General features: G+C 41.3%; 3 protein-coding genes across 8 annotated transcripts; all 3 read left to right on the plus strand.

The window, feature by feature from the left end:
- The first annotated feature begins 439 nt into the window (after nt 1-439).
- On the plus strand, nt 440-6,304 carry LOC6614039 (facilitated trehalose transporter Tret1). Of its 6 annotated transcripts, none has more exons than XM_032721856.1 (4): nt 440-479; nt 4,225-4,397; nt 4,724-5,137; nt 5,209-6,304. In XM_032721856.1, exons 2-4 carry the CDS (start codon nt 4,253-4,255, stop codon nt 6,123-6,125), a joined length of 1,476 nt encoding a protein of 491 aa, XP_032577747.1. In that variant the 5' UTR covers nt 440-479; nt 4,225-4,252; the 3' UTR covers nt 6,126-6,304. The 6 variants fall into 6 exon arrangements, with proteins under 6 accessions (XP_032577747.1, XP_032577744.1, XP_002038493.1 ...); XM_032721853.1 differs by lacking the exon at nt 440-479 and adding an exon at nt 990-1,165; XM_002038457.2 differs by lacking the exon at nt 440-479 and adding an exon at nt 3,574-3,685.
- Nucleotides 6,305-8,512: 2,208 nt separating this feature from the next.
- LOC6614040 lies at nt 8,513-9,463 on the plus strand. The gene has a single exon (XM_032721482.1). The coding sequence runs from the start codon at nt 8,602-8,604 to the stop codon at nt 9,334-9,336; it is 735 nt and encodes a 244-aa protein (XP_032577373.1). The 5' UTR covers nt 8,513-8,601; the 3' UTR covers nt 9,337-9,463.
- Nucleotides 9,464-12,100: 2,637 nt separating this feature from the next.
- On the plus strand, nt 12,101-13,532 carry LOC6614041 (farnesol dehydrogenase). Its single transcript, XM_002038459.2, has 2 exons — nt 12,101-12,739; nt 13,163-13,532. The coding sequence occupies exons 1-2, from the start codon at nt 12,167-12,169 to the stop codon at nt 13,340-13,342; spliced, it is 753 nt and encodes a 250-aa protein (XP_002038495.1). The 5' UTR covers nt 12,101-12,166; the 3' UTR covers nt 13,343-13,532.

Below are 13,532 nucleotides of genomic sequence, written 5' to 3' on the forward strand. Positions count from 1 at the left end.
AATTGGGCTTTACTTGTTTGTCTATTAAGTATATAGTGTAAATATTGCCTAGTTATTTTTAGAAATGCGTTCTAAAAATGGAAGCCAACAAAACCGCAACTTGTTTCTAAATTGGCATCAGCACGAGCCTCCTGTCTTACCATTTCTCTATACAAATCAAAAAAAAACCTGAATGATTTCTGTAATAAAAGTTTGTCAAGACCAGATAACCAGTTTGTAAAACATTCTCCTTATCAATATTCAACCCCCCACCTGCAGTCACTTTCCCGATTTAAATTTAGCAGATCGTCGAAAACAAACGCATCGACTTCTGGCCAGCGATTCCCATACATTTCATATCGCATTGCCGGTTCCGGATGGTGTTAACCAGAATAACCACGTCGATATAAGGCACTTAAGTGCCTACACCGGAGACATTTCAATTAGCAGATGTGCGGGGCACGCACGATACTGGCCGACTAGCCAGGCAAATTAATTGAGTATGTACTAACTGTATCGCTAGGCCAGCTAGGCCATCGGAATCAGTCAGTTCCCCTAACCGGACACGCTGCATGCTAATTAACTTCCTCTTGGATGGTGATTCACATGGATCGCTATCGCCCAAATAGCCCCAAAGCTTTCCACACCTCGGTCCGGAACTAGAGGTCTGTGAACACCTTAAACGAAACTAAATGTGTGTTTTTTATCCGTTCGGCTGTTTTACAATGCCAAAAAAGCCTGCGAGAGCATCGGCCAATTGTCGACTGGGCAGATACATATCACTTAAATTCCGGACTCAACTCTCTCAGTCGAGCTTGGTTCAACGGTCGCGTTTAATTCGCTATGATATGATATGTGTGATAAGTCTGGATCTCTACAATCGGACGTGTGTGAGTGAGCTTCTGTGGTGTTGTGTGGAATTCGTATTATCTAGTCTCACTTGCGACTAAGTGCGAGTATAAATGCGTCTGTCATAATTTTTCAGGCCCAACAGAAAAGCGCCAAAACAGACGCGATCCGACATCATTTCCATTCCGACAGCCCAGCCAAACAGTTAGCTTTGATCTCTCTGTCCCGTTCAGAATTGAATTAATTCCCACATTACGTATACGCCGCGTTGTTTAGCCAAACGGTGTTCACTGTTTCACTGATTGACCACTAATTGATAATTTCGGCTTCGAAATGGGTAAGTCAGCTGACCCAGTTAATAAGAGTGTTGGTTTTCGGGCTGATAATTTGATCATCGAGTGTCGCCTTGAATTATTATAAATACAAAATATGATAATAACAGGTGCTCCGATTAGGGAGTCCACATTAAACGCATTATCGTTCTAAACGTGAACGTGAACCGAATGGCTGAGATAATGTTTCCCCAAATCAGCCTGTTACCTTTTCCATTAATCTTCATCTGATTTCGTGGCGATCGGTTCGCACGAGTATTCCCTGCCTAAGATCACGTGTCCTGTAAGTTCCTTAATCAGTTTAAAACAATTATTAAAATATATGTGCAACCTGTTAGAGCTGCAGCTTAAGTTATATGTTTCATCGTGGCAAATCCTTAATGGTTAATAATTACTTTTCAAAACAACAAATAGGTAGCAAAAACTTAAAAACATAGCTACTGTGTGTTTAGTAAACGATCAATTATGAAAAGAAAAGAAACACAATCATTGAATCCCAATTAAGAGTCTGTATTTTTCCAAAAGTTTCATTCAATGAAAACTTTCCACAATACCCATTTCGTAAACAAGTAAAAATCCCCCAAAAGGTGAATTCCAACCTCACGAGTTTTTTTTGGATTCGACTTGTGTTCCCCAGCATATCAGCTTATAATGACAGACATGTCTGCCAAAAGGTAGCCAAAATTTGTAATCGTATCTTTACCTACAAAATCGATGAAAAAACACACCACTTGATTTTGGAGGAACATGGTCTTATCAAATTGACTTTAATTACATTTCTGTTCTGATCTGTGTGAATGTGCCAGCAGTAGAATGGCACTTTTGACATTTTTAATTACTCTTTATACTTGAGAAGTTAGTCTGCTTAATTAGTCAGCTTTGAATTTGCACACTGATAACAATTTCAGAAATAAACGCCCCTATTTGTCGGTTAGGTAAAGAAAATAAACATATTAACCAAATGGAAACCACAATGATCTCGCAGAAACACATTTATTTAGCAAGTGAAAACAAAACCCACTGCTAAATAGAACTACGGAAAGTTTTGACATAGTCAACCGTAAATAAAAAACACTTCCGTTGGTAAACGTCAAAATGTTAATAAAATTAGCTGTCCGATTTATTCAAAAAGCTTATCGGAGCTCGCTACTGGAATTATCTTAGAGATTGGAAAAATCACTCTATGGTTTATGGCCAAAAACCCCAAGGGAGTATTTTTCAAGAATGTCAATAAATATAGTTCAATGTCAGATTCGAGGTTAAACCTCCACGCAGTAATTACTAATTACGTCAATTTCAACGGTGAGGCTTACTTTTCCATGGAAGTTTAGCAGTTGGAGGATTTATCTGAAGTGCTCCATTTGGCTCAGTCCAGGTGTTCCTTGACCACCAACTTGTTGAGATACTACCCCAATAGATAGGACAATCGGCTCCATTTCGAGAGCCCTCATACCCTCTTCACGTGTCTCGCCTGAGGAGCAGAAATTGTGTCACTAACTAAATAGATCCAAGGACAGGGCCATAAAATGCATCGGAAATTACTCAATAATTAGCAGTCGTAATCAAAAGTTGTTTACGCGCTTGGCGACATTTGATTTTATTTAGGAATTCAGCAGGGTGTGTGAGTGCCAGAGGCACTTCTAGATTGGCGCCTTTTGTTTGTTTTCTAGCCCTATAGAGGTACACACACATTGCATAATATTAGTTATATTTTTAAACTTTTATATTTAGCTTTTGAATAACAAAATATATGTAAATTATTGCCCCTGTAGACAAAGTATCTCAAGTTAGTTTACTTTTCAGGGAAAACTTCTATAAAGTTCAAAATCCTTTTCCTTTACTGTAATCCTTCACTCGAAAGAGTTTATTGGAACATTGGTATATTATAGGGTATTATTTTGGGCTAATTTTTGTTGTATATATACAGAGCTGTAGATTTTTTAGTTGACCAGGACCGAAGTGGGCCGGTCGACCTTTTGCCGGCAAGTCGGCGATGCAAACAAATTGAGATTGGGGCATAGTTTTCGCTGCACCTCCTTATCACATTCCATGTGTGGGCATACTCGTACGTACTCGTATATGGGCCAGTTCAAGTGCAAAATGCACACAAATGGCGCGATTCCAAGCGAACAACAGCGGAATACATAGATTTCGATCCGATGGCCATGGCAAAGAGCGTTTCGATCGGGAGATGGCAGCTCCGATGATAGTATAGTATAATATACTTGTAGTACTATACGGTATGGTATGGTATAGCCTATAAATGGGTTTGCCGTGGATCGGGAGGCGCTTCCCTGATAAGATAATGCACGTATAGGAGCACTCGTCAAGTCGAGTGTCAGTGAGAATTATTGGACGTGTATGGATTTCGAAAGCCTGCCATATAAGGCGGAAAATCTTTAAATTCGCGCGATGCGACGATTCGAACAGCATTACAGCTCTCCAGTCCCGGACTACGTGGGTTTTAGTTTCATTTGCGGATCCTGCTTGAGTGGGATTTACTGCGATTCCAAGGATTTTTTTCTGTAAAAATGCAAAGTGAATAGTAATAGTAATTTGAAGAGTGTTTTAATGACTTGGTGTCGTAATCATTACAAAAATCTGCTAAAAGTGTCAACGGTGATTACATAAGTAGCAGCGAACGAATAAATTAATTAGCAGTACAAATGCGACAGACATTAGTTTGTCCATAGTGCAATTAAAATAATTTGGTCATTCATTAAATAATGAACAGACTGCAGTTCCGCCTCCGCTTAACTTTTTCTGTGCTATTAAGTCCAGATAAACTGGCTAATGGTCTGATAACGTGATGCTTTAAAAAACCGGCAGATAATGTGTCAAGCTGTTTGGACAATGGGTACCTATTTGGCTTCCCCTCCCATATGGTGGCATGCGTCATCCCGCATCCCGCATCCCCCATCCCGCGGGGAAATCGGAGCCGTGTCGAGTTTTGAACGTTTGAACTTGCAGCCGATTGAATTACAAAGGCGGATAGGATCATTAATCCCAGTCAGCCGCATTGCTAATGAGGCACTTTCGCTTTTCCACTCTTGTGCTCTTGCAGCTGCTTCTGTACAACCCAAGTCGGCCAGATGCCCTCAATAAGCCGGGAGGAGGAGACCGGAGTACAGTACTCCTACACGGAAGTCAGTACGTTTCAGATAAGCGAAGGAAACACTCGAACCATGTCACCCAAACCGGTCAAGTCCGGTCGCATTTTTATGGCTGCCGTGGCAGGTGAGTCAATAGTCAATATTCTTATCATTCTTCTTATCATATATTCTTATAACTAACTCATCCCGAATTCCCAACGTGGTGACTTAAGCACATATTAATCTAAAGAGTAATTTGAGTCATAAAGATATTATGTTCTTTTACATATTTTTAAGAAAACAAATTATTATTAATTCGCTTTACATTACCAATAAGACAATCAACAATTTCGGCAATTTGTCATATATTTTGATTCACTTGTGTTTTTAAAAAAATTAAATTCCAACAGAATAAATAACTAAGTTTCTTGCCTAACAATAAAATCAATTTTTTTCTCCTAAACTTTGTAGCCAACTTGTCCGCCTTTGTGGTGGGAACCACCCTAGGCTGGACCTCGCCCATCGGACCCAAGCTCAAGTCCGAGGACACCTCAGACTCGCCGTTGAGCCGGCCCATAACTTCCGATGAAGATGCCTGGATTTCATCATTGATTGCCGTCGGAGCTCTGGTGGCTCCATTTGTGGCCGGTCCGATGGCCGATCGCATTGGCAGAAAGTGGGTGCTCCTCTCCAGCAGTCTGTTCTTCGTCCTCGCATTCGGCCTAAACATGGTGGCCTCCGAGGTGTGGATCCTGTACATGTCCCGCCTCATCCAGGGATTCGGCGTCGGCTTCGTGATGACCGTGCAGCCCATGTATGTGGGTGAGATTTCCACGGACAATGTGCGTGGAGCCACTGGATCCCTGATGCAGCTCTTCATTGTGGGTAAGTACATTGGATAGAGGGAGCGAAGGGAGAGTGGGACAAAGGATTAATCTGTTATCCTTCAACTTCAGGTGGCATTCTATACGTCTATGCCATTGGACCGTACGTTTCATACCAGGCTCTGCAGTGGTGCTGCATTGTGGTGCCCGTTGTGTTCGACTTGGTCTTCTACATGATGCCAGAGAGTCCGTACTTCTTCGCCGGAAAGGGTCGAAAGTCGGAGGCACTGAAGTCGCTGCAGTTCCTCCGGGGCCAGAGTGCAGAGGGCGTGCACGACGAGATGGCCGAGATCCAGGCCAATGTGGAGGAGGCGATGGCCAGCAAGGGCACAGTGATGGATCTGTTCAAGAACGCCGGCAACCGCAGGGCCTTGTTCATCTGCGCTGGCCTGATCTCCTTCCAGCAGCTGTCTGGCATCAACGTGGTGCTCTTCAACAGCCAGTCGATCTTCACCAGTGCCAAGACTGGGCTGGATCCGGCGATTGCCACCATTATAATCGGATGTGTCCAGGTGGGATCCTCGGCTCTGACGCCTCTGGTGGCCGATCGCCTGGGCAGGAAGGTGATGCTGCTGACGTCCTCCAGTGTGATGTCCATTGGACTGGCGGCCCTTGGAGCCTTCTTCTACATGCAGCTGGTCAAGGGAGACATCTCCAGCGTGGTCTGGATGCCAGTTCCTGCCCTGATCATCTACAACATCGTCTACTGCACGGGCTTCGGACCGCTGCCATGGGCTGTGCTCGGCGAGATGTTCCCGGCGAACATCAAGTCGGTGGCCTCCTCGGTGGTGGCAAGCACCTGCTGGACCCTCGGCTTCCTGGTCACCTTCTTCTATCCCAGCCTGGATGCCCTGGGCTCCTACTACGCCTTCTGGCTCTTCGCCGTCTGCATGGTGGTGGCCTTCTTCTTCGTCCTCTTCGTGGTGATGGAGACGAAGGGGCTCAGTCTGCAGCAGATCCAGGATCGTCTCAATGGCAAGCGCAACTAGAGAGCAGGTCCCTTAGTTGATAGTGCCCTTGATTACATAATGATAAGGATCCCTCTGCAAGTATTTTACTGGCTAGTGTAGTAAGTCAAACTCAATTGTTACATGTTATTCCTGTTAAGTTGTAATGAAAATAAAAAAATCTAGTAATACGATTAGCTACGATTAGCTTTCAAAGCGAACGGTCGTGTTTTTTTCGATCTCACTCTCTCTCTCTCTTTCGCTCTCCCACACAAAATCTAAATTTCTCAGCGTGCTCTCGTGTGGTTCTTTTAACAGCTCGCTTGAAAGTTTTGGTTTTGTGTTTTTGTGCACGCACAGTGGTCTGATTTCATTTAAACATGGAAACCGTAAATGTTGTCTGCTTTTATAAAAATTGTTGCCAGGTTATAAAACCTGAGCAGCCAAAAATGACTTGTTGGCTATGTGATAGAATGGTGCATACTAAGTGCGCTGGTTTTAATGGCCGTACAAGTGATGACCTAGCAAAGGGTAAAAATCTAAATTACTGTTGTGATGCTTGCCTTGTGGTTGCGAACGAGATGAAATCATTTATGCGCCAAACTAAAGGTGGCTTGAAAGAACTGATCAACAGTTTTGGCGTAGCTAGAGATAGTTTTCGTCGAGCCGATGATCTTCTTTCCGTGCTTAATTCACAGTTTAATGGCCTTAAGCTATTAGATGAATCTCCAAAGCGCAAAAAAGCCGCTGGTGGTAGGCTGCCTAAGGCCCAGGACTCCACAACTGATCAGCTGTCAATCGCAGCAAATCCACATATGCTGCTAAGATCGGCAGCTAAAAAAGATTCGGAGCAATCCGATCAATCAGCTCTGGATGGACCCCACCCTGTGATTGCTAAAAATTCCGAATTGTCTGCACTGGTTTCTCAACCAGTGATTCCACCTGTCTCGATTAGTTTACCACCACAAGGGAACATTGAGTCCGGACTACCGGGACAAGTTGGCGCTTCAGAAATACAATCTGCAGCACCAAAACCCCTCGCGGTGGTTCCACTAAAGAAACAAATTTTTGTTTCTCGGCTTTCCCCTGATCAAACATCGTCGGATGTATTGTCTTATATACAAGACAAAACAAAAGCCGACAATATAAAAGTGGAAAAATTTAACTTCTCTTACGCTAGGGACATATCATCTTTCAAGATAACGGTCCCAAACGAGCTCTTTTCGACCATATGTTCGGGTGATTTTTGGCCGGATAGTATGGTGGTAAAAGAGTTTAAAGCTAAGATCAAAAATAAGAAAAAGGTGCCCGTGGGAATTAAACTTCCCTCACGTGGCCAGACCACTGCACCATCCGCCTCTTCATGTTCTTCCTCTTCAAAAAACTAACTACAAAACTTACTATCTCCTATCAAAATGTTAGAGGCTTGCGTAGCAAATTAATCAAATTGTATTGTGATAGTCTTTCATTTGCATCCCATATTATAGTGCTCACAGAGACTTGGTTAAAGCCGGAGATACTTAACTCCGAAGTCTTCCCAGGTATGTACACTATATATAGGTTTGACCGTCCCTCCAGACGGGGAGGTGGAGTCTTAATTGCGGTTAGATCTACCCTCGCGTCGGAGGAGTTACTTTTGGACGATTCCTGTAACTCGGAATTCGTATGTGTAAAGCTGTCTTTTTCCGACAGATCAGTTTATATTACGTGCTCCTATATTCCGCCATCTTCTGAATTCCCAGAAAAATTACGGCAATTGCTTATAAATATACATTTTTTAGACCCAGGGGGGTTTTAAGAATTTTAGTCAGAAGATTTATTAATCAGAATTACTATATTGTCTCTTAGCTTTAAAGCTATGGCGTACAAGTTTTTTTTGCATTTTAGAAGAAAATTATTAATCGTTATCTATGGGTAAAGATAATAAATAAATGCAATATCGTCATTCGGCTTACTTTCAATTAAAGCCCTAAAAGTGTGCAATGTTTTCGAACTGCTGAGTTTACATTGAATCCGCCGTTTTATCATTTATCTGTTAATTGCGCAGTTATGTTACTGTTACTGCATTTTATGGATTCATCGCTTCTAAATAAATAAAATAAAATAAAATAAAAAAAAAAACTGAATGTTAATATCCGTAATACGGATTCTGTATTAGCTACTATTTTTTAATATATTGTTAATGATGGGGAATCCCTCTTTATCAAATTTTATTTACTTCATGGTAGATTTAATCATCTCATTCATCTTACGTATACACAAGGTATTAACTTAATGCCTTGGCAATAACGGTTTGAGTAGAATACAAGAACATCTACAGAATGGCATGGAGGCAATTTAATATATTATTTAAAAAAACGGGGATCTTCCAGGAGAAGAAATTTTAAGTTACAACAAACAACACTGCTTTTCGAATCACACGATTGAAAAATACTTAGAACACAGTACCTTTGCATAAGCTAACACTGTAATTGAGTTTTACGGAAACACAAAAAAACATAAAAATATCTTTTCCGCAATGGCTGAAAAAACACAAGACGCCATGCTGGCCGAAATGGATTTGATCTTTCTGGACCACATATTGCCGAGGTGCTGCAAGGACATCACCACCTCGCAAGCGTTCTACAAGGACTACACCGCCGAAAAGCCGAGGCGAACAGTCACCGCGTTCCGGAAGCAAACGGATCCCGCCCTGATCTCGGGCCACTATGCGCACAACTTGAAGGTCCAGAAGCAGGAGCTGAAGACCCGGACATGGCCACGATCCATGGACTGGCGCGAGGAGTACGCGCAGTTCGTCAAGCGCAACAAGTGGTGCAACGAGGAGATCTACAAGCTCTTCTTCGTGAACCCTCCCATCGACTACTTCCTCATCAGGGATTATCTGCAGGACCTGCTCAAGACCACCTATATCTCGGACTACTCGCCCAAAGACTACCAGTCGCTCATCAGCCAGCGCGAGCATAGGGTCCAACTCGACGGCTCGGACGGCATTGACTATCGGACGACCTATGGCAACTATCACAATCGTATCCAGGAGGAGGATCCGTTCAAGTCGATCCTCATCCCAGAACCAGGATCGAATGTCAGGAGCATGGAGATAGGAGAGTTCGCCAAGCAGATGCGCAAGCTGTTCACCAAGTACAATCTTACCACCTACTACGAGACCATCTGCCTTCCGGCGCTGATTAAGGCCAAGGATGGCATTATGCCATCGGGACCGATCGATCGCTACACTCTTCGCAAGCACTGAATCGCCCTCAGGTCGAGCTGACCAGTTTACGATTACACAGCTACTGCAGCAATGCAGTTGGATTTATAAAATTATACTGATTGCATCTTAATAGTTATTATTGTACTAAATATACATCCGGCGCCTACTATGATACGAAGTACCACAAAAGGTACTGTAAAAATGTATATTTTGGATACATATCATCACTAAACGACTTTTAGACCAGTTAATCGTAGAGCAGAAGGGTACTAAATATACATATGTATATATTCCTGAACCGAGGCGATCTGTCCATCTTTGTCTGTCTGTTATTAATTGATCCAAAGATGCAAAGATGTGCATAAAAAAATATTTAAATTGCTCCCTCGCACTATTACTAGCTGAGTATCTGATAGTCGAGGAAACCCTAAAGCGCTTACCCTTGTTATGTTTACAAAAATTTTATTTCCAGAATGATAGCTTGGGGACCGATTCCCTGGGTTAGCTTTGTAATATATGTACATAATATTCCAAATAATCTTGCTATATATTGATACTCAATATATTAAAAGTTTGTTTAGTATAAGATATATACATCTGATCTTTGCACATTTCAAATGTCATGTTTTTTCCGTTTTTTTTTTAATGTTTTCTTACATTTCATTCTCAGAGCAAACAACTTTTCACATCAGCATGACTTGTCATTCTATATTTTTTGATAAAAGCTCCCTCTCTCCGAGCTCCGAAACAATAATAATAATTATTTTTATTTTTAATTGCGATAGCTCGAAGCATTCTTTACTGCCAATTATCTGTTTCCAGATAAAAACAAATCTTAAAGTTTTAACATTGGGTTCCGATAAGGGGTGTTACTAAATTGTGATACAGGACTTTACTTACATATGTATGTACCTGCATATATTAAGGTAATACATGTTATATTATTAAAAAAGGACAGACTTTTTTTTTTCGAATGATGATAGTGTTGCAAAGCATTACATGCAAGGCATTACTTTAATTTTTCCATTTGTGCAATGATCAATCAAGCCAAGTACTAGAAGGCAGGCATTGTGAAATAATTGATACAATGTACATTCGATTACTTTACCGATCTAACGGTTTACTTTGAATTGTACATTTCGCAACTGGCATTCTAATACTAAAATAATCTATGTTTGGAAGTTTCTGGTTATTGTCGTTGACAATGACGATGACAATCACGATGACAATCTTCCTATATCGGTGGCGATCGTCCAACTTAACCAACACCATAAGTAGCTCTCTTAAAATGAATTAACCTGTGCACTGTGGTCCAGAATTCGATTTTTTTGGCATAAAGTCTAAAAATTGAGCTACAGACTTGAAACTTTGTACATTTTGTTGTTAAATCACAAATAGTTTGCGCACAAAATTTGGAGTCTGTGCGACCACGCCCTCTCTTGCCTCCCATATTAACTACTGGTATGACTCAGGAGTCAACAAAATTTCATTGTTTTTTTTTTTTTTTTTTAAGGTGTGTTTATTGTTGTTTTAAAAATAATCGCCCTCTTCTTCTTTTAGTTCTACATTATAAATTTCCGAATCTGAACTCGAATCAGAATCAGAATGTGAATCCAATCCCATGGATCAGGTTAAAAATTAGACTGTATTTTCAAAAGACTTATACTGCCTTCGGAAGTTTCCTATTTTTTTTCTCTTTTTCTTATAAACAAATTGTTGATAATAGTGGGTCCGAGGAATCAATCGCTCTGTGGAAAATATCACTCATCCTATTGATCCGACTAATTTTCCTTGCATGTGATAGTCGGTCCCTTTTGTTAAGTTTATTCCTGGCTTCACTCGCATTTTCAGTTTCCTTTTTAATCTTTCTCCTGCATTTTGGTAATATAAGTTTCGGCGTCCCATTTGCTGGGGTGTTTTGGTGTTTTCAATATCACTAACAAGAATTCTTATCTTAGAGGCCATCCACTTGGTATATTTGGAAATAAATCGGCTTAGTTGTCTGTTACACTCGGCCAGTTTTCTTGTAATAAATAATTCAAAATTTACTATTTTTTTTTCAATCTCTTCTGTCTTTTTCGATTCCTGATTATTGTTGTTGATTGCGGAATAAACGTAATCCGAAACATAATTTATTTGCCTATTGTTACGCCTCCAAATGTCCAGGAGGTCGCTATGTCTGAACTCGAACTTGCCTATATAAAATCAAATTTTTAAGAAAACGAGCAAAAATGGGCAAAAGATATTACTTTACCGTCAAAGACAATAGTTAAAGGTACAAACTGACGTTTTTAACTTTTGTCAGAAATTGTCAGAAAATTAGTTATACTCCACGAAACACAGGGGACACGTTCAAATTTTCTGTTAAGATACACATAAATCGGATGTCACACAACATAAAAACAGTACAACTATACATATATCACCTACATACGTTAAAAACATCATACCTTGGAATTTATTTTCCATATTTTACTATAATTTTTGGATGCGTATTAACGATCGATGCAAAAGTAAGCAAATAATATGGCTGGAATTGCATTCCCTCAATCAGCTGTTTAACACTGCACCTTTCAAAGCTCATAAAAAGATTAAGTGAAGCATTCGGTCAATTTTGTTTTTGGTTTTTATTTATATGATCAATTTTCTATTAGAAAATAATTGCTAAAGGACGATATATTGACATTAAAATTTAGACTTTATGCCAAAAAAAACGAATTCTGGACCATAGTGCTGTGAGCGAAAGCTCTTTGAGTATAAAAAGCCACTGGTGCCTATAAAATGTGTGGTATCAATGAGCGAGAGCTCAGTTATTGTGCGAGTTTTCGAATTGAAAGACCTCCCGTAAAAAAATACAATATCTATCAATATGGATCGTTGGTTGAATCGCGTTGCTGTGGTCACGGGTGCCAGTTCTGGGATCGGTTCCGCCTGCTGCAAGGATCTGGTGGCCAAGGGCATGGTCGTCGTGGGGTTGGCTCGTCGGGAGGAGCGCTTGAAGGAGCTAAAGGAATCTCTGCCGGCAGATCAACAAGCCCGCTTCCATGGCCGAAAGTGTGACGTCAGCGTGGAGCAGCAGGTGATCGATGCCTTCGCATGGGTAGATGAGACCCTTGGAGGTGCTGATGTCCTGGTGAACAACGCCGGCATCACTACCGGTTCCCTCATCACGGATCCCAACAATGCCGCAGACATGCGAGCCGTTCTTGACACCAATGTACTGGGATTCGTGTGGTGTGCCCGCGAAGCCTTCCGATCGCAGCAGACGCGCAATGTCACCGATGGCCATGTGGTAGTCGTCAACAGCGTTGTTGGTCACAAAATTCCTGTGGTGCCCGGCTTCAACTTCAAGATGTATGCCCCTTCCAAGTTCGCGGTCACCGCTTTGGCGGAGGTCCTGCGTCAGGAGTTCCAGGTGAAGAAGACCCAGACCAAGATTACGGTGAGTTTAGAATCAGAACGTTCAAGATCAAAGTACCTCATCGATCAAGTCACTTCTCTTTAACTTATATTTTTGGGGCAGTAGACTTTGATTTCATTTGATTGTGTAATTCACTTTGAAAATGCCGGTCAGATGTACATTAGGCACAGAAAAACAATAGATTATGGTTAGACTTTCCGAATCGTAATCATTGCTTCGGGGCAAAAACAGGTGATGATATTTGCAGATCTTCATAGCTAACTGTTTCTAATATGTTTTTCCATTTGGGTAAAACTTTTTGATTGGGATTTAAGAGCAATGTTGAAGTTAAAACTAGACATATTATGGTTAATAGTCAGTTCGATGTTGATAGTGCAAAGTTACTTAAGATACTTACTTACAACTAACACACTAATATGAATCTTAATACCTATCCATTTCTAGAGCATAAGTCCCGGCGCCGTCGACACAGAGATCATTGATGAGAAAATCAAGGAGGTCATTCCAAACTTTCCCATGCTGCGCGCCGAGGATGTCGCCGATGCAGTGTCCTATTGCATCCAGACGCCTCCCAATGTGCAGATCCATGAGCTGACAATCAAGCCAGTCGGGGAATCGTTTTAATTGAGCCTTCTGTGGAATTGGACCTTCATGGAAGTCTAATCGAGGAAACTGCTTGCATGAAAATGGAAAGTGGAAGCCAGTGCAAGCAATTTGTTTATCACTAAGCATTCCACACAAACCCGTATTGATGTAAATGAAGCAAATTCGTCTTCGGGTTAACAAGTGAAAGTAAATAAATGTATCCGCACTA

This window comes from Drosophila sechellia, chromosome 3R (assembly GCF_004382195.2).
Source record: "Drosophila sechellia strain sech25 chromosome 3R, ASM438219v1, whole genome shotgun sequence".
In the NCBI taxonomy this organism is placed as follows: Eukaryota; Metazoa; Arthropoda; class Insecta; order Diptera; family Drosophilidae; genus Drosophila; species Drosophila sechellia.